The sequence below is a fragment of the Bemisia tabaci genome, chromosome 4 (assembly GCF_918797505.1).
Source record: "Bemisia tabaci chromosome 4, PGI_BMITA_v3".
In the NCBI taxonomy this organism is placed as follows: Eukaryota; Metazoa; Arthropoda; class Insecta; order Hemiptera; family Aleyrodidae; genus Bemisia; species Bemisia tabaci.
Genome location: NC_092796.1, coordinates 48,308,298 through 48,331,014, shown reverse-complemented (window position 1 = coordinate 48,331,014; position 22,717 = coordinate 48,308,298). Strand labels below are relative to the sequence as shown.

The 22,717-nt window shown below is 38.7% G+C and overlaps 1 protein-coding gene across 1 annotated transcript in view; it reads right to left on the bottom strand.

Annotated features, from left to right (window-relative positions):
• Positions 1-7,232: 7,232 nt before the first annotated feature.
• LOC109043782 (inactive pancreatic lipase-related protein 1) overlaps positions 7,233-22,717 on the bottom strand; it is a 30,686-nt gene continuing 15,201 nt past the window's right edge. Inside the window, exons 3-8 of the mRNA XM_019061093.2 lie at positions 20,966-21,122; positions 19,495-19,643; positions 16,439-16,693; positions 13,638-13,829; positions 11,085-11,253; positions 7,233-7,664 (exon numbers count right to left, since the gene is read on the bottom strand). Coding sequence (XP_018916638.1) covers positions 7,556-7,664; positions 11,085-11,253; positions 13,638-13,829; positions 16,439-16,693; positions 19,495-19,643; positions 20,966-21,122 — 1,031 coding nt within the window. The 3' untranslated portion in view covers positions 7,233-7,555. The remainder of the gene's footprint in view (positions 7,665-11,084; positions 11,254-13,637; positions 13,830-16,438; positions 16,694-19,494; positions 19,644-20,965; positions 21,123-22,717) is intronic.

Here is a 22,717-nt window from a genome sequence, read left to right as displayed (position 1 = left end):
CATTGCATCCGATAATCTATATTATTAGAAACGCAGGATGTTCCATCCATGCTGTGGGATTAACATGCTGTCAAGAAAATGATGCTGTCTAATCTAACAGACCTCGTACATACCACTACCCACGAAAGCATGTCCATCAAAGTGTTTTGAATGTTTGTGATGATGTTGATCCCCATAGATATGTTTTTTTTTAAAAAAAGCGAGTTCACGATAACAATGTTGCACATTTTAGCAGACACCCTGTTTTGAGAAAAGGTGCACTCGTATTTTCACTGCACGTACCGCACTGCACTTGAAATTTAACAACAACATATGCATAAAAATGCAGCCGTTGAATTAGAGACCAGGTGCTTCCCTCTTAAAGTGAATTCCTTGATTTTTCTCAATGATTCGGTCTTCTCAATTACATCAGAATGTAATACATGTTCTCCTTTAAGCTGACTTAATCTTGGAGTTAAACAGCAGAAAAATTTTAAATTAGGGCCGCAAGTAGACACCAAAACTTGGGTGTGATCAAATTTCAACACCCTGCTCTCTCCTCCTACCCTCCAAAGGCATTTTAAAATATTAGACAAGTCAAACATTTTTTTTAAATATTTGTATGGAATAAAGTTTATATTCTGAGGTATTTTTTCTACGGTATTTTCCTTTTCTATAGCTAAGCACCATGACAGAATGTAATAATGATTTCACAGACGGAATCATTCCTGAATTTCGCTTAAGTTTAAGGAAAAGAATAGTAGCAAGAAATTTGCCGTTTCAAGTAAAATCAAGTGAATATCTCTGAAATATGCAGCCTCACTGTAGTGTGTGCGGATTGCAAGACATAAATCTTAGAATAATGTTTAGCTATAGTTTCCATCGAGATTTTGGATGTTGTATAAAAATAATTAGAAAACCATCATTTGATCCATTCTAGAAAAATAATGAAATTGAATCATCATATTGATATCCAAAATAAAATTGCTAGTTCTTGCCTCTCAGAGCAGAAGTTACCCCCATGATGCGTTTGTGACTGTAATGCACCTCGCAGTGCTTACTTGTACTTGCTGCCATACTCTTCTTGTCGGTAAAATTCAATGTACGTCATTTACCTTTGCGGCAGGTCGAAGTATCCCTTAGCTACTTTTGGCGCGTATACGTAGTATACCGCCTTTGCGATCGTTTCGAACCCTGCTCGATACAATAACCGAGTCCCTTAGTTCCTTACCGAAAAGTGACTACCGCGAACTTCTGAGATTTTCCAAAGCGTGTAAAAAGTTTATTTATCCATCAATAATTATGATTTAAAGTTGTTTCTCATTCTGGGGCTCATTAGTTTATGTGCAGTGAATACCAAGAGTCTACGTTACTTGGTTTTTTCAAAAAAAGCCTAAGAATGCGACGCGCTGATTTAAATTATGCATATATAAGCAGAATCAAGCGAATTGATTCGAGGATGGCTGAGCAGGTCGGCACTCTCGAAATGAGAATTTAACTCCTCCGTTTTGTTCAAAACGTTGCTTTGACAGATCTGTAACCTCGGTTATAATTTCCAAAAGTTGGTACCCGTGCTCTGATAGTGCAATCTGTGTAAGTGCAATCTGTGATGAGCCTCGAGACTCAATAGACCATTAGCTAAACGTGGCTCATACAGGAATCCACTTACCCCTCTCTTTCCCACGCTCCTGCTCACTGCGTCGGCGTCTCGACGAACAATAGCTAATGACGGTTGCCAAGCGATGCCGGGATCCTCAGCCCCTCGCAAAATTACTTACGCTTCATTAACCATTTCACCGTCACGCTAGGATTCGTCCAATTTTCAAAAAAAATTGTTTCGCGAGTTTTTAGCAATTTTTTCCTTACTCTCCGTTAAAACACGAATTAAAAGAGGTCTCATTCATAAAAATCGGCCAAATAGAAGAGAAGTTACAGTATTCGAAATCCGAAGAAATCAACAAAACTTCTCCAAACAAAAAATAAAATGAAGGGGGAAAAAAAGAAATGTATAAATTACAATTTAATATGATTGACCTCAGAATGTGACAAGCAATTCAATTATAAAAAGGAGAAAAAATTGAGTGAAATTACAAAAAATTAGCCTCTTGCAAGGGGCTTCCTTGTATGAGTTTTGACCTGAAGACAAGTAAATCCCGTTATATTATTAAAACGAAATTGACTCCATAGTTTAATGCCTTAGTTTCTTGAATACGATTATTTTAAGCACTCGATTTATATCAGCAATTTTACCCATGAGGTGATTTCCTGAGAGCTGATAATATCACGAATTTCTCATAGAGCCCTTCAAAAATGGCTTGCTTTTTGGGCAGCCGATTCGGCCATCAAACCGGGGTTTAAATGGAAACTGATAATAACACAAAGCTCTGAGAACAATTTTAAGATGAGTATAGGAACGGTTTGTACATTACGAGGAGAGGCGGGCATTCTGTTCAGCATATCGATACATAAGTATTTTCACACGTAGAATTCAATTTTCACGTCAGGGAGTCGACATATTTTGATTTTTTCGATTTTATACGGAAAATTTATGGGGTTGGGTTTTTCGGGATTGAAATTATCTGTAGAGCGAACTTGTCTTTACGTCGTTAAAAATGAATGTCTCTTCAAGAACACCGAAGTGGCTGGATCGGTAGCTACAGATGATGACGATGTTTAGGCCACTGCTGTCAGCCATGAGCCGTGAGCTCTTCTGTGCACTCTTCAGAATCGTCGCCGAAAAATGAATGCACCCAAAATGACTATAGCATTTTGACTTTCACATACCTACGTGCACTCACTAAATTGATTGGTAAATTCAAAGAGTGGGTACATCGACCTGGTATATCAAGTTTCTGCGATTTTTTACGGCAAATCGGTAGATTTTCGGGATGTGGATTGCTTACTTTCAATTCATGAATGAATAAAGCATGGACATGGTTGAGCTTCTTTGCATGAAAAGACGTTTAAAATAACAAAATCAAGACATATTTAATACAATTGCATTTATATCGAGTCAATTTCTTTTCAATAATATAACGGGATTTATAATACCGGTGATTTGGGTATTTTAACCCCAAAATACCTTTAAATCGACTTTATCTTCTAGGAATTCGACAGAATTTTTCCTTTCTTCGCTTAAATTTTTCCGTAGCACTTTTCCTCAAGAATCTGATAAGATTTTGCTTGAGGCGGATCAAAAAACTTAAATTTGTTCGAATAGCTTTCTAGATTCACAATACACGGTCTCGTCAAGGTGCGTCGTTAACCTTGCAGTGTTGGATCGTGAATTCTCCTGTTGTGCTGCTTGCCTTTTTTGAAATCTCTGTAAATGAAAACTAAAGGGGTTGATATGTGCGAGTTAATGACGCGCCTTATCAACACATTGTGTTGGAGTTCACTGCTTGTTTTTATCTCCAGCCTTTAAGAATTTCCATATATATCTGTCAAATTTTCTCTACCAGTCCGGGCTTAAATTTATTATTGTTACTCCTCAATTTCAAATATTCTCAGTATTTTTAAAAATATTCTCATGTAAATTTGAGTACCACACATGTCCATACAGGGTGTAGAGTCCTGTTGTAAATTTTACATCATTGTGTCTTATCAATAGAATAAACTTAAAGGAATGCCTTCATCCCTGTTAAAAATTGGCGATAGGAGCAGCGCTTCAAAATACCATAAGAGTTCTTATAGCCGACTGAAGAGGGCTACATAAAATCGTATAGCTGGCTGTAGAAAGTGGAAAAAATCCTACAGCCAGGCTACACGAAGTGATAAAAAATTATACAGCCGGGCTATAGTTCCTATCGCCGGGCTTTACACTTTATCGCCTGGCTGTTGCTTTTTCGCCATCGGCTATAAAAAGCTATAAGAAATTGTGTAGAAATATGTGTGCTTTGTAAATCCTTAAGTTTGTACGGAACCACCTTAATATTTAAAAAACACACATTATATTTTCCTTTAATACATATTTTTTTTCATAAATTAAAATGAGAATAATCCATACAGAGTGTGCAAACATTTCAAAGTCATGAGTTGAAAAACGCTGACTCCATGAGATTAAATATTAGAGCCTAACACAAAGCGGAGCGGCGGCGCACTGGCGCCTACAAACCTAACAGGGATACTTCACGCATTGCGCAATGCGTGAAGTATCCCTGTTAGGTTTGAAGGCGCCAATGCGCGTTTGGCGCTGGCTGCCCGCCCACGGCGCTTGAATCAACTATTTCACACCAGAAGTATTGCACAGTATCATTCGAAATTGCAGGCGCTCCAATATGTTAGGAATTGCAGGCATCCTTCAAAAGCACGGAGCTTTCCTCGCAAAATAAATTAAGATACTAATAATAATATTGTTGATAATTCGTTGAATTGTTGATGTTGTTGATAATTGATAATATCGTTGATAAGTTTCCTTTTGGTCTCCAAGGAGACCAAAAGGAAAATTTACAACGTCATCGTGAAGAGTATCGTAACTTACGGGAGTGAGGTCTGGCAACTCAAGAAAAGAACTGAAGACATGCTTAGGGCAACTGAGATGGACTTTTGGCGGAGGTCTGCTGGCATCTCAAGAAGAGAGCGTATCCGCAATGTAAAAGTACGCGAGATCATGGGTGTGGAGAAGGACATCGTGCACGATATCAGGTCCAAGCAGTTGGTCTGGTATGGACATGTGCGAAGGATGGCAGACGACCGGTTGCCCAAGCAGGTCTTCGATTGGGTTCCTCCCGGAAGGCGACGGCGTGGACGTCCTGTGAAAGGTTGGCGACAAGAGGTGGAGGAGGAGATCAGAAGGTGCCAATTGCCTGATGATCTCTGGGAGGATAGGGGGCAATGGCGATTGGGCGTCGCAGAGCGCGAGGCGGCGCTATAAAAGCGACTTTATGTATGTGTACTACGGCCCAAAAAGAGAGCGGTAGTCCTAAAACTCACTAAGTCCTAGCATCCGTAATTAGTAACGTTTAGCATACATTTTATCGACAGGCTGTTGCTTAGTCGCCATCGACTATAAAAGGCCATAAGAAATTGTGTTGCTGGCTATAGAAGCTATTGGAAATCTTACAGCCGGCTGTAATTCTATGGTATTTTGGAACACAGATTCTACTGCCAATTTTTACAAGGGATTTTAAGAAGGAAAAGAATTTGACTTTTTAAATTCAATTTCTGTTTGAATGATAATTAAATTAAGTTCGCCAGAATGGTCCTTTTTAACTCTATGAGACTGTCTCATAATGTCTATTCAATATCAGATCTTTTCCTTTGAAACAGCAAATTTAGGTGATAAAGCAACCCGATTTTCACGTCGAGCTCAGTAAATCCTTTGAGCAAGGCAATTTTAAAATTTTAAATTATGAAAACTTTGACTTGCTGAATGAAAATTGTTTTGCACATCCCGCTTACCTGGAAGATAAATGTCAAAAGTTTCAGTTAACCTCTCATTTTGTTGCTTAAATTTGCGTCAAAAAGCAAGAAATTTCAAGAAATACTGAGTTCAAAAATGGCCATGGTTTTTCTCTAGCATGCACCAATTTCTCATAAAATTGAATTTTCCTCGGAAAAGCCTGTTTCTAGAAAAATCTAAATATTCCGGAAAGTAGGTGGATACAGAAAAAAAAACCGAGATCATTTTCGGACACAGTGCTAAAAATTATACACACATTAACCATCATATTCCCGAAATATTTTTTTTTTTTGCAGACCTGTAACCTGTGTAAATTTTTTACTAAAACGTTTTAAAAATATTTTTCACTAGAAGGAAAAATTCTGGAGCATTTCATTGTAGTTTTCTGCTTTCAAATTAGGAGGTTGTGAATTTTCTATATAATCTATGTAAAAAGTACCTAAGAGGCCCTGGATGCCCATCCATTAGTTTTCCTCTACCAAGCTGTAGTGCTACTAAGCTTTCCTCCCCAAGTTACTGTGAATTCAAGTACGCGCTAGTAAGTAGAGACAGCAGATGGTAGCTGTATGCTTAGGAAGGGGAAAAAAATAACGTTAACTAATAAAATCACAGAAACATACATGCCATTGTAGCTGCGCAAAATCCACGCAAGGATACCTAGATCCAAATATTTTTGAGGGTATTGGAGGGAAGTTTAAATTAAGTTACTGTCTATCATTCATACCATTTATAATTATCATGAAAAGGGTACAATCTCATTCCAAATGTACACTTATATTTACAAGTTCCTGTTTAAACGTTTTTATACAATCACTCTGACTTGAGTGTTTATTTTGTACTGATTGTAAGATATAATTCGGCATTTACAAGTGCCATTTTTATTGGGATCCTTCAACACGTTTAACCATTCTTCTCGTATAACTTTTCAACGCTTAAGGATCCAATTTTAATCTCAGTTAAACCTACAAAAATGCGGAAAAATACATTAGAATTCTCAGCTCAGTTCTTTAAGAACACATGTGCTGTTGGGGTGGGAAAATGAATGCAGGAAAGCAATCCACAGAGAGAAAGAAACGCTAGTGCTGGATATAAGACATAAGCACTAACTTGTGTTTCTTTATAGATTTTTTGGTGTTCAGAAAAAATGCTGCGGAAAAATGACTGAGTATTTGTCAAGCTTCTACGTTTAATAATTCATTTGCAACCAAAATTAGACCTTTATGTTCAACAAATTGAAAGTTCCGTGAAAAACTATACATTTTTTGAACAATGACGTACACACTTCACTCGAATTTGTTGAGAAGAAAAAATTGAAATTCAACATATTGTGAAGGAAATGCGGGGTAAATTCTTTTCAAACTACAGATAGCAGAAAATGGTTGAACAAATCACAGCAGGTAGATTTTTGGCTTTTTCAGTAACACTTTATATGGTACCTCAATATTGTTTTAAAATATTGTAATCTTCAAAAAAAAGTCAATCCATGTAGTCTCTTGGGTGAAAATTTGTGAAAGATCATCCCTAACTTTGTTTTGATGTACTTACTTCATTGGTGAAAGTAAATTTTCCAAATATTAAACGTTTTACACGTATGTACTGCGCATACTTGAAGAAAAAAATTAGACAATTGAATAATACATTTGAGTAAGTACGCAGAGAAAAAGTTTCCCACTTTTAGAAACTTAAACCTTTTTAATTTCTGAGATTCTTAATATTGTATAATTCTTGTGATTTTTCAATTTCAAAAAAATAAATTCAAGGGAATATCTAAAGGCTGACTGACTTTTAACACTCTATACAGTTTTTTTAATATAAAAGTTAATGACAAGGCTAAAAAGTTGAAAACATAGTAAGCAATATTCATCCCTTATAATTTATCATCAAACATCTAAGGAAGAAAAAACGATTTTAGCGTAAATTATGGACTATGACTGCATATAAATTCAATTTGAACCTTTGAATAGAAGAAACATAGAAAAAATTTTAATTACAGAACGGGAATTTTATCGATTGTTGAAAAGTGATTTCGGAATGAAGACAATATGGCCACAGAATTCTTGAGATTGCTCAGACTATATGAATAAAACATTAAAAAAATGATGGTAGAGAAATCTGGGCTCCTGGTAACTTAAAGGTAACCAATGATCAATTGGCATTCGGTGATACACGGGTGGGTTAAACCTCTGGTGGTGGTAGTGCTCTGAAAGGCGGTTTCTTCCCATCCGGCATTCCTTTGGCATAAGGTTTCTTGGCATTCGTCGTTAAGTAATATACACCTCTGGCCCTGTAAAAGAAGATTGAAGGTCTAAATACACAAAACTACGAAACATGCAAAAATAAGAATGATAATTTTAGCCCGGTAGATATGCTTTGTACCACTATGTACCATCAAGAGGACCGCATTTAACAGAAAGGAACCAAGCCACATCAGCTATTGCCAAAGAGCCATGCACAAAGTGGCCCATTTTTGGGCCCTCGAAATTGGGGTCGAAGTGAGGTTTTTTTTCATCCTTAGGGTGACCCTTTACACATACTAAAATTTCAGATTGAGTATACGCACCGTTTTCGAGTTATAGGGGGGCAAAGTCCCCAATTTTCACCCATTTTTGCAGGTCTTTTAATGTCGAACTCCGGCTGTTACGAGGTATCAGATCTAGATATTGAAGCGCGGTTTGCGGTGATTTGTTCAGCTACTCCTGTAGTATTTTTCCATATGTTTCACAAAGCTCCAAATGGTTTTTTGGGGGGCGGGGAGGGGGGGCTTTATTCATACTATCATGACCGTTAGCGCATCTTACTGACTTTACTTTGTTCTTTCCTCTCCACGCCGCGGTCACAATGGTATTTTCTGTTGGGGATTTTTCTTCTTCTTTACATTTTAACAATTTTAATTTCCTCCCCCTCTTTTCCCCTTTTTACCCCCTCCCCCGAAATCCAAACACTTCCTCTCAAGTGTTCTTCCTGTGAGGCAGATATGACGGGGTCATATGTGGGGGATTATTTTTCTTTCTTTACGATTGATAAACTTTGACCCAACTTACTTCTTCCTTACAGGGGTAAGGGCCCCCTTACCCCTGTATTATCTCCCCCCCCCTTGCCCGATCCGCTTTACTTGAAGTATTTTCCTCCCTCCCCAGCAGAAATGACAATGTTTCTGGCAAATAATGTATTACTAATGTTTAGGTACTGAAATACTGAATAGCCATACTGAGCCACCCTCCTACTCTTCTCCATTATTCCCCTCCTTCTTCCTCTTCCCCATCCCCTCTTGTTCGTCCCTCTTTTGCTTCGTTCTCTTTACTTTTCACTTTTCTTCTACTTTTTACTACTTTTTGGTGGGAGTTATGTTGTCACGCGAAGAGAAAGTGGAAGAGAATGTACGTAGGAAAGAATAAATCAAACAAAGAAGTGGAAAGAGAAACGTGAAAAATATGAATAAGAAACAATTCTTCACAGGAAACATCGTCATTGCTGCTTCGGAGGGAGCAAAATACTTCAAGTAAAGTAAAGCAGGCAGGGGGAGATAATACAGGGGTAAGGGGGCCCTTACCCCTGTAAGGAAGAAGTAAGTTGGGTCAAAGTTTATCAATCGTAAAGAAAGAAAAATAATCCCCCACATATGACCTCGTCATATCTGCCTCACAGGAAGAACACTTGAGAGGAAGTGTTTGGATTTCGGGGGAGGGGGTAAAAAGGGGAAAAGAGGGGGAGGACATTAAAATTGTTAAAATGTAAAGAAGAAGAAAAATCCCCAACAGAAAATACCATTGTGACCGCGGCGTGGAGAGGAAAGAACAAAGTAAAGTCAGTAAGATGCGCTAACGGTCATGATAGTATGAATAAAGCCCCCCTCCCCGTCCCCCAAAAAACCATTTGGAGCTTTGTGAAAGATATGGAAAAATACTACAGGAGTAGCTGAACAAATCACTGCAAACCGCGCTTCAATATCTAGATCTTCTACCTCGTAACAGCCGGAGTTCGACATTAAAAGACCTGCAAAAATGGGTGAAAATTGGGGACTTTGCCCCCCTATAACTCGAAAACGGTGCGTATACTCAATCTGAAATTTTAGTATGTGTAAAGGGTCACCCTAAGGATGAAAAAAAACCTCACTTCGACCCCAATTTCGAGGGCCCAAAAATGGGCCGTTTTTGGCCCTTTTTGTGCATGGCTCTTTAACCGGGTAATTTAATTTTTTACGAGAGAACGTTTGCGTGGGTTCCTTTGAAATGTTTGAAGAATTTGCTTCGTACTGGGTATGGAGAAAATCCACTGTTTGCACAAAAATCCGCACAATCGTTTTCATGTAAAAATTAAATTGCCCAATTAAATTTGGCGATAGCTGATGTGGCTTGGTTCCTTTCTGTTTGACGCGATCCAAGTACCACCATATATTGGCGGACCTTGGAAGGTGCCTACTTTTATTACATTTTTGAAAGGTGACCAAGAAAGCGGTTCTTTGAGAACGCGAAACGACCAATGAAGGATAAGCGTGGGGCGTCACGCCTCATGCGTTAGTCTTATGATCTTATTTCATAGATTAAGACAAATCAGTTTAGAAGTTGTATCATCCTTAAATGACCGGGTTTATCAAAAAGAAACCAACCCACATTTTCGAAAACATTGAGTTAAGAATGTTTTTGAGTTTCACTAGCAGTTTATTTTCTCCTGTCAAAATCTGAAAGTCGAAAAAAAGAAACTAGCTAGTGAAATGTGAGGTTAAAGTTCGTTTTCTGTATTGAGCTTTATGCATGGATAAAACTTCCAACCTCTTTTTCTCAGTTTCATCTTAATGTGGGCTGGTTCCCTTCTGATGAACTCAGTCCAATTTAGGAACAGAAAGTGTCAGTTTTAACAGTGATGGAATTGTTTAAGTGCCGCAGTCAATACGAGCCTATCTGGTTGGATCATCCACAGGGCCGGGTTTAAAGGGTGGCCACATGGGCCGCGGCCCATGGCGGAAAAAGGGGGCAGCACATTTTCCAATTTTTTCAAATATAGGTATCAAAAAAAATCTGATTCAGAAAAAAACATTGCAAAGGAGAAAAGGCGACAAAATCTCTCATTTCCTGAGAGTTAAATTATAGTACTTTTAATTTTGTCGTCTTTCGGTAATACAGGAGACAGCACCTTCATTACTCAAGTTAAGACAGAAACCGAACACGCAATTTTGCCTGAAGCGGCGCGGCGCAGAGAGCAATGGTGACTCGGACTCGAGATGAAAAGGAGAAGTCCTCGGCGCGCCGGTCAGCATGAAACACATACATATATTAGCGCCTACAAGACTCCACGAATACTTCACGTATTGCGTCAAACGCAGTGCGATCAGCAGCGGTTGGCGTGAAACGCATTGCGCCAAACTCCGTGCATTGAGCGCGGCGGCGGAAGTAAAAATTATTATACCACATTCATGTTTATTCTTTCGTAATTTTTTTGTTCATCTCTTATAAATGAAAGGCCTTGTCCACACAGGGATAGGTTTACGGAACTTAACTTTCGCACAAAGTTCCGTGAACTTTTGCTAGTGTTGACAGGGCTTTCACAAAAAATGTGCCCAACAACACGAGTAGACGCGATGGTGAGTAAACTTGATGGTTTGTATTAATGTTTCAAAACGAATGAGAAAGGGCGGTAAAATACAGGCGGTCCATGGGCCGCAAGTAGGTAAATCCGGCCCTGATAATCCTAGGTAGAAAATAATTACCTCCAGGGAACGTGTTCCCCCATCGGCACGTATTCGGATATGGCGCCGTCACAGAGACCCAGGTTGAAAAGGAACCGATTCGGGCAAGGCACTGCCCAAAAACCTCTCTCGCTGTTGATTGACTCAACAAAGTATGGTGTCACTACAGTGTGATCGCATGAAAGTTGCTCTGAAAAATAAACAAAGCATTGTATTAGGTAAAAAAAATAATCAGGGCTAACTTCAGTGGAAAGAAACCTAGTCACATTTTAGAAGAGGGAAAAGTAGGAGCTCTTTTGAATTTGATAAAGTTTTCTCCAGCCTAAAAATCAAGGCTCATGAGATTTTTCAGTGTCTCAAAGTGACCTTTAGATTACAGTTTCTTCTTGACGCAGATAAAGTTCTTTAAAGGGAAAGTCAAATAAACCGATTTTTCCAAAGCGAAAGGAAATTTGAATCAAATCGAAAACATATCTTTTACAATGAGCTCTCTTGAAGAAACAATGTGGAGAATTTTTCCATTCGTAATGAGTTTTGAAACAAACGGAAAATGTTGTCTTTCACTTACACGAAAAAAAAGAATGGTTGCCATTATAATACATATGAAGGATTACAGGACCTACTAAGAACATTGTAAGAGCGACAAATTAATTTTAATAAATTCATATGTCGCACACTTAACTTTATGGAAGAAGAAAACTGTAAACCATATCGAGTTTCTCTTGTTTGACATTGGGCCTTTAATTTCTTATATCTGAACTAGATTTATTTAATGTTGAAGATTGATTATAAACCGTGTCTTACTCCATTTTACATGCTACGCGTGTGCACCAGTCAAATCCTCAGTGACGATAAGTTCTAAAATTATGGAAGATGGGTCAGCAAGGATGGTTCCACTAAGAGCTTTATCTGACTTTTCTTCAAAATTTCGCTAAAAAATTTTGATGTTCATAAGAGTAGTCATGTAAAATAATAATATCCTGATGTATTTCATTTGATCGGTATTAATATTGAGCGATACTATTTGGCAACAAGATTAATTTTCAAAGTTTTTGTCATTTTCTGGTTGCAAATTTGAAGGACATGAGAGCATGAATTTGACCGAATTTAGACCTTGTCTGATCGCTGATTACATCCGTCGAAGTTTGTCCTCATTCACCGCATGAAACGTGTGTCATGCTGCTCGGGCAGTTACGTGCTAAAACGGGACCCACGAAGGTCAAACTGTAGGAGTTTAATTTGTCTTCGAAATTTCCTTACCGAACGTTTTCTCCAGGGCACTGCTCAGGCCAAATTAGTTGGCAGACTCTTTAGGTAAGACATAAAATATTTCATCTTAACTCTTGCATTTAGTTTCAATGCGAAAATTAAGTTGGCAAGGGATTCCGTCGCACTCTAAAAGTTGGTCAACTGATTGCGCATGGACTCTCTTCATAAAACGAGAATCATCCTTTTACCATCAGTCCTCCCGCATTCGCGACCGTAATGAATCAATTTGCTCAAGTGTAATATTCTTCCTCACCATGACCTCAGGTGCAGGCAATTTTTTTACCATCAAAGGCTCTACCTTATGTGGCTGCTGTGGCTCAAAATCGGTCAGTTAAGCTAGTCACAGAATCGCGTTCTGATGGTTTATGAGCTAACGAATTAGCGAAAAATATTAGGATCGATCCAAAAGCCTAACTGCTACGTCGAATACTAACGCAGATATCGCATTTCAAAAAATACGTCATTGAAGTCACCCACCTCGGTAGTGTACACCATGGTTTCTTCCACCTTGGCTCCATGAATAGTGTGACGTACAGTTGCGCTAGTTGCTCGACTAAAAACACGGATGAAACCAAGATAAACAAACAGGTGTTTGCATAACCGCGGCGAATGACGTCGTGTGTCGTGCTTTTTGAAGGGCGATGTTACCGTTAATGAAGGACGTGAAAATTTGGTTTTTAGAGGGTCTTATCATTTTTTGCCGATTAAGATCTAAAATCATCAAATACGAAAGCTTGACTAGCGCAACAGGCTCATTGGAGGTATAATCGTAATGGAGATGTTGCATGTGTGAGGAATTTGCGATTTGACTGTTGATTCTAATGTAAAATTTTGCGAGAAATACGATGGTGCCACTGGTTTTCTCTGAAATCAACTCCCAAGCTTAAAAAAAACTCTCAAGTTGAGGCCAAAATGGAGGGAATATCCCACCCTACCCTAAGAGTCCACCTCTACATCAAAACAAACTCCCCATGCAAAGATAGGGAGCAAGTACATTGACAGGGTTGCCGTGTTTTCAGTTTTAGAGTACCCAAATAAAGTGGCAGCCCTGTCAATATATTTGCTCCCTATCTTTGCACGGAGAGTTTGTCTTGGTGTAGAGGCGGACTCTGAGGATAGCGTGGGATATCCCCTCCATTTTGGCCTCAACTTGAGAGCTTTTTTTGAGCTTGGGAGTTGATTTCAGAGGAAACCAGTGGCACCATCGTGTTTCTCGCGATCTTTTACCTAAAAATCTACGGTCAAATCGCAAATTCCTCACACATGCAACACCTCCATTTAGAGATCTAGCGTATTTTGACTTACTGATAAGAGTATCACTGCTGCATCCTGGTTGGCTGGTGCCACCATTGACGTAGAAGTCCGCGTGGCCATTGGGACCCCATTGCCCGAGCACTCCCGCACCTGTGTGAATGATGTCCACGAACTTGGCATCCGACGGATCCAGGTCTCGACTTCGATTATTTCCCATGTAGAAGATTATCGTTGGATCCAGACCTGAAAATGCGAAAATATATGTGAGACAAACTGTTGGACCATTTTTTTAAAGAAGAAATTGAGAGGGACGTCGTACAGTGGATCGAGTCGATTTGAGAGGTCGGACATGAAATCTTTTACTAAAACTGCAAATTTTTATGTTTAATTCATCAAATTTTAAAGTTCAAGGGATGCTTATAGAAAAAAAATTTCACGAGGAAACCTCTGAAACCACTTTTAGAACCTCGAGGTTTTGTATGAACGAAGTTCTAAGCGTTTAAAGTTTCCAATTTTTGTCCGACCTCGCGTATTGACTCGATCTACTATGCGTCGTGTTCGACGTCATGTCCCGTCTAAGGGGAATTCAAAAGGGGGAACTAACATGTAAATATAATAGCAGGCTTTAAAAAATGTAGTATGTAAACATAGGCCTTCGGCTAAAATTCTGTCCAATTGTAATTCCATCCTGTAAATATGTTAATAAAATACTTCGGTTCCAAAAAAAAACTCAATTTTGATCAGATACGTGCTCCTGAGCACGCAATTTCATTTTTATTTCCATCCTTCTTTCTTCAACCCGGAAAAACATAAATCGGTCCGGATTTCTGTTTCCCCTTCGCCTCCTCTTTCTGACTTTATCTACTGTGCTTTTAGTGAGGTCCAGTCGTTTTCTTGTACCTCATCTGTTGAAATACAAGCATAACAAGCTATGGCACTTAATTGAGGCGGCTGGCCTCTAATTTCTAATCTCGAATTTCTTCAACTCCACTTATGCGCCTTATTGTCTTCCAAACCCTTCAATGTGCTTAAATATGCATGCAAACGATATTCATCTAAAAAAAAAAACTATGCAATTAGACTTCTTAAATATAAATAGATCCAACCGTAGTCGAAAAATAAAACAGGTGCCCAGCATGATATGTTCTTCCAATCTTCAACAAAAAATTGAAACTAATTAAAAATGAGCGACTAAAAGTAAATATAAAGTATCACCTTATGGGTTTTGTAAAAACATTTTCTTCACGCTCAAAAATATTGTTGTCGTTATGACTCTGTTTGGACGAGGGAATCAGAATTCATCAACGTTAACTCGCAAAACGCCCTTGACCCGTGAGAGGACTCTGGCCTCAGCGTCAGCACGTACCTTGCGTGAAGCCACGTTAAATGATGACGTCAGTATTCCTGTGGTCTGTATAATAACCACATTTGGACTAAAACACTTTTGGTCTCATTCGTCTGTGAGATAAATGTGCAGTATAATGGAAATGAAACATCTAGGTGAGATAGCCCTCTTCAACAAATATTGATTGTTTTAAATTTATTTAAATGGACGAAACTCAGTGTTGCCAACTCGAACCACTGCCCATTTTACATTTGGAATCTCCACACGGACACACCGTGAGAAACAAACTTCTAGACTCAGGCCTTTCTTACTGATTCGGTTTCCTACATTCTACATTCTGAGTTACGATCACGGGAACTTTTTAGACGACAACCTCTTCTTTTTTTCCATCTCAATTCTATTGCCATAGTTTTCAATTGAACGTATTTCTGCCAAACGGAACTATGTGCTGTGTGGTCTCAGGGCTCATGTATTAATATACATGAGCCCTGAGACCCATAAGAATAGATGCATTACAGGGCTCACGTCATAATGCACATAGCTCCGTTTGGCAGAAATACGTCTAATTATTTGTCAAGAGAAACGAAGTCTTTATTCCAGTGTTTTTTCTGAATATAGTATAATGCCCCGAAAGATGCAAGACCTCCGAAACCCCCTTTCAACCGAAGATATAGATATTTTTGAGGTCTTGAATGAATTCAGTGCTAAAAAATGGGCTAGCCATTTTTCATGAGTTTTGATCAATAAACGGTCCCAGAATTCAGAATAATCGATGATTTGCTGGGTGATGGAGGGTGTTGCAGCTCCCGCAGGGGGAGCTTTTGGGGGGAAAAACTTTATAGGAGAAAAATGTCTCATTTTTACCGATTGAACAAGGCCCTGCAGTATTGTTGTTCGACCATGCGGACTGATTATTGAAATTGATAGACAAAGCTATAGACGAAGAAGACATAGGGAGTATGGGGCGATCCTCCTCTTCTATTTCTTTTTCTTTTTCTTCTTTTTCTTCTTTTTCTTCTTCTTCTCTTTCTTCTTCTTCTTCTTCCTCTCCAGCGCTACAACCCGGTGTGAGCCTTTGGCCTCCACAACCATTCCCCGCCACTGCTCTCTGTCAAGTATTCTGGTTCTACATCGTCTTACTCTCATTACTCTAATGTCCTTTTCTACATCCCAGATCCATCTCAGCCGTGGCCTCCCTCTTTTTCTGAAGCGAATCCTATGAAGCGATCGAATGGAAATCGAATGGAGCGATCCCATTGGTTGAAATGGGTGGTTCCTATAGACAAAGGGAGAAAATGATAGACTAACTGTTAGGTCTCTCGCGAGTTGCCGTTAGTTAGTCTATTATACACCTCTTCTGTCCATTGCAACCACCCGCTTCCACCAATAGGATCTCTCCATATCTCGTTTGTCTCCTTTACTTGTACCTTTGTCTATCAATTTCAATAATCAGCCCACTGAGATACCTCGTATTGTCTCATCTCGGAAATGTGCGACGGAAACTCACCAGTGATGCGGCCTAGTTTGCCGAAGGGGAGGAAATTGGCGGTGAGGCCGCCGATGTGGGCCCCGATGCTGTAGCCAATTAGATGGAGCCGCTCGGGGGGCACCCCCCGGGGGTGACGGGCCAGGTACTCGGCCATCTGGGCGATGCACATGGCGCAGAAGCGCGGGGACCACTCGATCTGACTGAGGCACGGAATCAGGACCAGGCTTGAGTAATCCACCACGATAATGTTGTAATTCCCTCGGCTGAAGTACGCTGCAAACAGAGCACATACGCACGCTCGTAAACAAAAAATCATCACTAACAACTCGCTATGGACAACTGGGCAGTATAATACTCCTGTGCTAAGAAAAACGCCGTATGAGCCATCGGACGTTGCCACATCTCCATCAATAATACATGAATAAATGCACTGAGAAAAAAGTATGGTTATAATTACCGTATTAGTGGTGTTCTTTTTGAACTCTTAATTGGACTGCATTTTGCAATTTGGATCCATAAATTCTGGCTCATCTGAAAAAACACTTATGTGCAAAGGGAAACTAATGGCACATACGTTGTTTTTAAACCAGGCCGGAATTTATAGGTCCAAATTGCAAAATGCAGTCCAATTAGTAGTTGCCATATCCAATAATATAGATATTTCTACCATTAAATGGTAATTTTACTACCGTACACTTGTAAATTTACGATTGCTGCAGTAAAAATATGACTATTATTGGTCATGGCCACTACTAATGAAGATTGCAAATTGAACGCCACTAATATGGTAATTATAACCATAGTTTTTTCTCAGTGTGAATTTACTTATAAAATTGTGAATATTTTCCTTCCAATAGAGAATTTTCAGGTGTCTGAAACATTATAAATGTCTTCTTTAAAATGAAACTGCTAAAAAAACTGAGCACGAGGATATCCTTGGTTTATAAATTGAATAACAATTGGAGGAAATATGACAAAATAACCTATCTGCTATAATACACGTGATTAAATGGAAAATGCCGCCAGATGACGTCATAAAGCGGCACATTTTCTCACTTTAAAATCTATTTCTCTCCCATTCCACAATTCGGAAGAACATTATGAAAAATACTGGGGAATCAGTTTCTAATCACTCGTAGATGATGCCATAAAATTTATACGTGCAAATGGACCACTAGACAAGGTAAAAATTTAAGCATTCTGATACATGTTTCTTAACCAGAATTTCACGTAGAGCACGATTCATACAACGAAAATTATTGAAACCAACTCCTAACGAAGATATTAATGTTTTTATTTCACATTGGTTACGAGGAATTTGAACTGCCCGCTGACAAGAAACTCAAAGCTCTACGTGAGTCAAATCGTGCACTTCAACGGTTTCAACAAGCTTCTCAATCGAGCAATGTTCATTTCCCACCACGTGTTGTTCAAACTGTAAGCAACTTGCTATAGCTGAGCCAAAGCGTCAAGATTGAGGTTGCCAGATTTTTATATCGCAGAGACTGTCATGATAACGTTTAGCGCGCGATGTGAGTCACGTAGAGCATTGAGTTTTCATGAGCGGGTGGTTTGAATTCACGCACCAAGAATCATTAAATATCTTTGTAAGGAGTTGATTTCGGTAGTTTTCGTTGTGCGCGTCGTATTATACGTGAAATTTTGGTTAAGAAACATGTATCAGAATGCTGAAATTTGCACCTTGTCTAGTGGTCCATTCTCCATTTTTCAGGCAACTTTGTTCGCATTCAATCTAACATATTTGTAGATCCCATGGAAAATAACAACTAGCTTTCTTCATAAATGACCATTTTTTCGGCGAAAATCTGGCAACTCTCAAATATTCATTTTTCATGCGTTATTTTGCCTCAGCATGACAGAATGAGTACAGCACCGCCACGCCACGTATTTAACCTCACTACAAGCCCATGCAAAATACAATGGAAGTATTCATTATATTCAAAATCAGCTCGTGAAGGAAGTGTTAGCGTTTACTGTTTACATTAAAATTAATCAACTTAAACTTCTCTAGAATGATGATATGAAATGAACGAGGTGCGGTACTTAGTTAAAAAATGTCCAAATCACATAGCGACGGTGAAAATCCCAGACCAAGTACCTTGTTTGCGGGGTGTTTTAAAAACTCCGTTCCCATTTCACTTTTTTGAGCTGGAGAAAATTGTCATCGTTCCTTGAAGTTTTCACGGAATTTTTTTCGCACAAAGAAGAAAAATCAAGTGAGCTTTAAAGAAGCAAAGTTGATTAGTTTTTCATTTAAAAAATAAAGTATGACAGGAGGTCTACAACGTCGAAAACCGAGATACGTGGTTTGGGAAAGTTGCACCGTCGATGGAAGTCCAAACATATGCACTGGAAAAAAACACATTGGATCTAGAGTCCAGACTCTTGAAAACATTGACAAGAAAAATTACTCTTGATTCAATCAGATTTTTGCTCAAATCAAAAGGAAATCCGATCAAATTAAGAGGCTTAGTTCTTGATTTAAGCAAAAATCCGATTAAATCAAGAGTATTTTTACTTGTCGATGTTTTTAAGAGTCTGGACTCTAGATCCAATGTGTTTTTTTCCAGTGTGACTGCCAAACTATATCCGTGTATCTAGAATGTCCAATAGGGATATAGCATGACCAAAAGTGATAATGACAAAATAAACTGTTACCTGTTTTATTAAAATGCGGTTATCTACCTATTCATAGTAACTACTTTTCAAAGGATCTACCTTGGGTCAAGTGCCGTAGTGCTAACGAGCCGAACCATGAAAGCGAAGAGGAAAGCAATGAAGCATGACAGTTTTCTAAAAATAAGTAAATTATGTTCCATATACCCTACCGAGGAAATAAATAAACATTTGGTACTTTTTGTTTTTGGCCATATTACCACTATTAAATCTTTTAGGCGCTTCAATGTTTTGATAGGATGGAATACTTAATGTGGATACTTCATGACACTTATACCAATCACGATTAGTGATCATTTGGCCTATTTAAAAGATTTTTATTTTAACTAGTTTTCTCACGACTCATGCACAGCTAGACATGAATAAAATTGTATTACCCCTTCTGATATCAGTGCTCGGAGAATAGATACGCCCTCCTTGAAATCCATGGATAAGGACTTTGGTCGGATGAGCGGGGTTGAAATGAGATTCGTACAGAGAGAGATCATTGGTTGTGTCGAGGATATCAGGTCGCGTTTGTGTGTACCTGAAAAGTAAGATGAAATTTAATAGTCATCTAAAAAATTATAACCAGCATCTCGAATTCTCGAGTCTCACACACACAGAGAAAGAAGTTTCGATCATGTTCTTTCACTAGTTTTCTGTTCAGATAACCGAACCTTTTTAGTCAAAGAAGCCAAACTTTGCTTCAACTAACCAAAATTTTATTCTTAAGGTGAAAAAATTCGCTTACATGAACCGAAAAAGTCCGAGGTTGAATATACATCGAAGTTCAATATCTGTAACCGGACCTTACTTCTCAGTGTAGTTAAACAATATGAACATTCTGCAAGTGATCAATTTCTGGACGATGTACATAACACCGGAGATTAAAATAACACTCTAGAATGCCGTGTGAGGTTTGAAAAAAATCTTACTAGAACAATCAAACCAATGGTAAAGTTGCTGAAATCTTATCGAAGGTAAATAATTTTCAACTGCTGTGCCTATAATCAATTAGCTCTATATTGATTTCAAATTCTTCTACCAGAATAACGGAGAAAGAAACGAGAGTGTGTTTCAACACATATTCGTTTTTCGTAAGTAATTAAACGTAGCTTCTTAAAACACTACATTGACCGATTAGTCGAGTAGATGGTGCTACTGGTCTTCTCTGAAATCAACTCCCAAGCTCAAAAAAAGCTCTTAAGTTGAGGCCAAAATGGAGGGGATATCCCACGCTATCCTGAGAGTTCACGTCTACATCAAGACTGAAACTCTCCATGTGAGGATGATCAAATACATTAGCTGTGATGCCGTATTTTCAGTTTTGGAGTCCCCAAATGAAGCGGCAGCCCTGTCAATGTATTAGCTCCCTATCTTGCATGGAGAGTTTGTCTTGATGTAGAGTTGGACTCTCAGGATAGCGTGGGATATCCCTTCCATTTTGGCCTCAACTTGAGAGCTTTTTTTGAGCTTGGGAGTTGATTTCAGAGGGAACCAGTGGCCCCATCCACTGGAAAAAAAAACACATTGGATCTAGAGTCCAGGATCTTGAAAACATTGACAAGGAAAAATACTCTTGATTCAATCAGATTTAAGCTTCAATCAAAAGGAAATCCGCTCAAATCAAGAGGCTTGGTTCTTGATTTAAGCAAAAATCCGATTGAATCAAGAGTATTTTTTCTTGTCGATGTTTTTAACTGTCGACTCTAGATCCAATGTGTTTTTTTTCCAGTTTCGTGTTTCTCGCGAAATAAGAATGAATAGTCAAAACGCAAATTCCTCACACATGCAACATCTCCATTATTTATTTTAAGTGAAATTCAGCACGTTACTACGGGATTGATTTTAACGTTTACGCCGTACCTCGTGTACAGAAAGAACTGTATCCTGGGATGTGGGCACTCGTAGGGAGGCTCCACGCAGGACGTCGTGTTCTGCAGGTCTCGCGCATTTTTGATGTTGACCTGCGGACCCTTTTTCTCGAGCTCCGGATCGATGATTTCTTCATACTGGGCCCTCACTGTAACAGAAAACTACAAGAATAACAACTTATTTAATTATATTTTCTCGTATGGTAAAAAATATCTTCCTCTAACTGCAACAACAGCAGAATTGCTGGTCAACTTTTTACGTTATTCTTACATTTCTAGTCTGCGTTTAAGTCTCCGGACAATGTCTAACTTTATCGGATGTTTATTAAACTAATTTAAATCAAAAGAAACTATTTTCATTTTTATTTGGACCGCGTTTAGCAGAAAGGAACCAAGCCACATCAGCTATTGCCAAAAATTAATTTTTTTACATTGTGCGGATTCCTTTGAAAATTTTAAGGAATTTGGTTCGCACAATGCAAAAAGTCAACGGAAATTTCCACAAAAATCCGCACAATTGTTTTCATGTAAAAAATTAAATTGCCTGATTAAATTTGGCAATAGCTGATGTGGCTTGGTTCCTTTCTGCTTAACGCGGTTCATTTGAGCCCTGAGATTAGAAAAATCACACACATGGCAGAGACTATGTCACAATAAAGATGATTTATTTTTATTTAAATACGTCCAAATGCTCCTGACTGTCAGGTTTCGACACCTTAAATTGAGAGTTTCTCCGCCTTTGGCAAGATTCTAGGTCATTATTGCTTTTTGAACAAAAATGTATCGATCCACAAAGTAGGCTTTCTGGATAGTGTTTATTTCTTAGGAATGTTATGAATATTTTTCCTTGTCATTTTCAGAAACTTTAGATGAAACTACGAACAAAAGTACCTATCTAAAAAGGTGGAAGGAAAATATTCATAAGTTTACTAGGGAATCCGTGTTTTATCAAAGGAAATTTGGCAACGCCTGAAAGTTCATCCGGCGTTTTTCCTTAGCACGGCAGCATTCCGCAGTACCTACAATCCTACAAATCTAGCATCACCTCTCTTGTAAACTCATGAATTTGTGTCGTTTGTGGAGCAAGCAGCCGTAAAAAATTCGGCAACTTAGGTGATCTCATAACTCGAATTTTGTTGCAAAAAGTAACGATCACTAATTCTGAGGACCGGGTCACGGGTCCGGACTTTCATCTTTTACCAAACTTTTCCGCGTGCCAAACTCCGGCCACGATCACGATCCGTAGTTGCCAAAATGTACGTAAATTGACATGATTTTCCGCTGAAGAAAGACTTTTTTAAAAGCAATCATCTGAGTTTACCGGTTGTGGTCATCATCGTGCTGACACGCAGAAACATTGACGTGTTATGAGGAATATATTATTCAGGAGTAGGTTTATTTTTGAAAAGGGCATCAAAAAGTCTGGTAGTAATTCTACAGGAATAATGAGTGAATAATAGAAATAGTAATTCGAAATTCAGTGAAATCTTGGTGTAAAAAAAGGGAGAATCGATCAACTGGCCCGTTCTCTAATTCCTTTCTCCGTTCCTTCTTTCATTCCGTTTGTTCCTTTCCGAACCCGTAATTCCCTGGTCCATTCCAAATTATAATCTTTGCAATCGATGAAAATTTAATCTTTTTTCCCGTTTATGACACTGTGAAGGCCTAAAATATGGGAACCAATCAGAAATGGATTCACACTGTATAAAGGGGACTCAGAGAGAGGGGTTCTCAGTATAAAGGG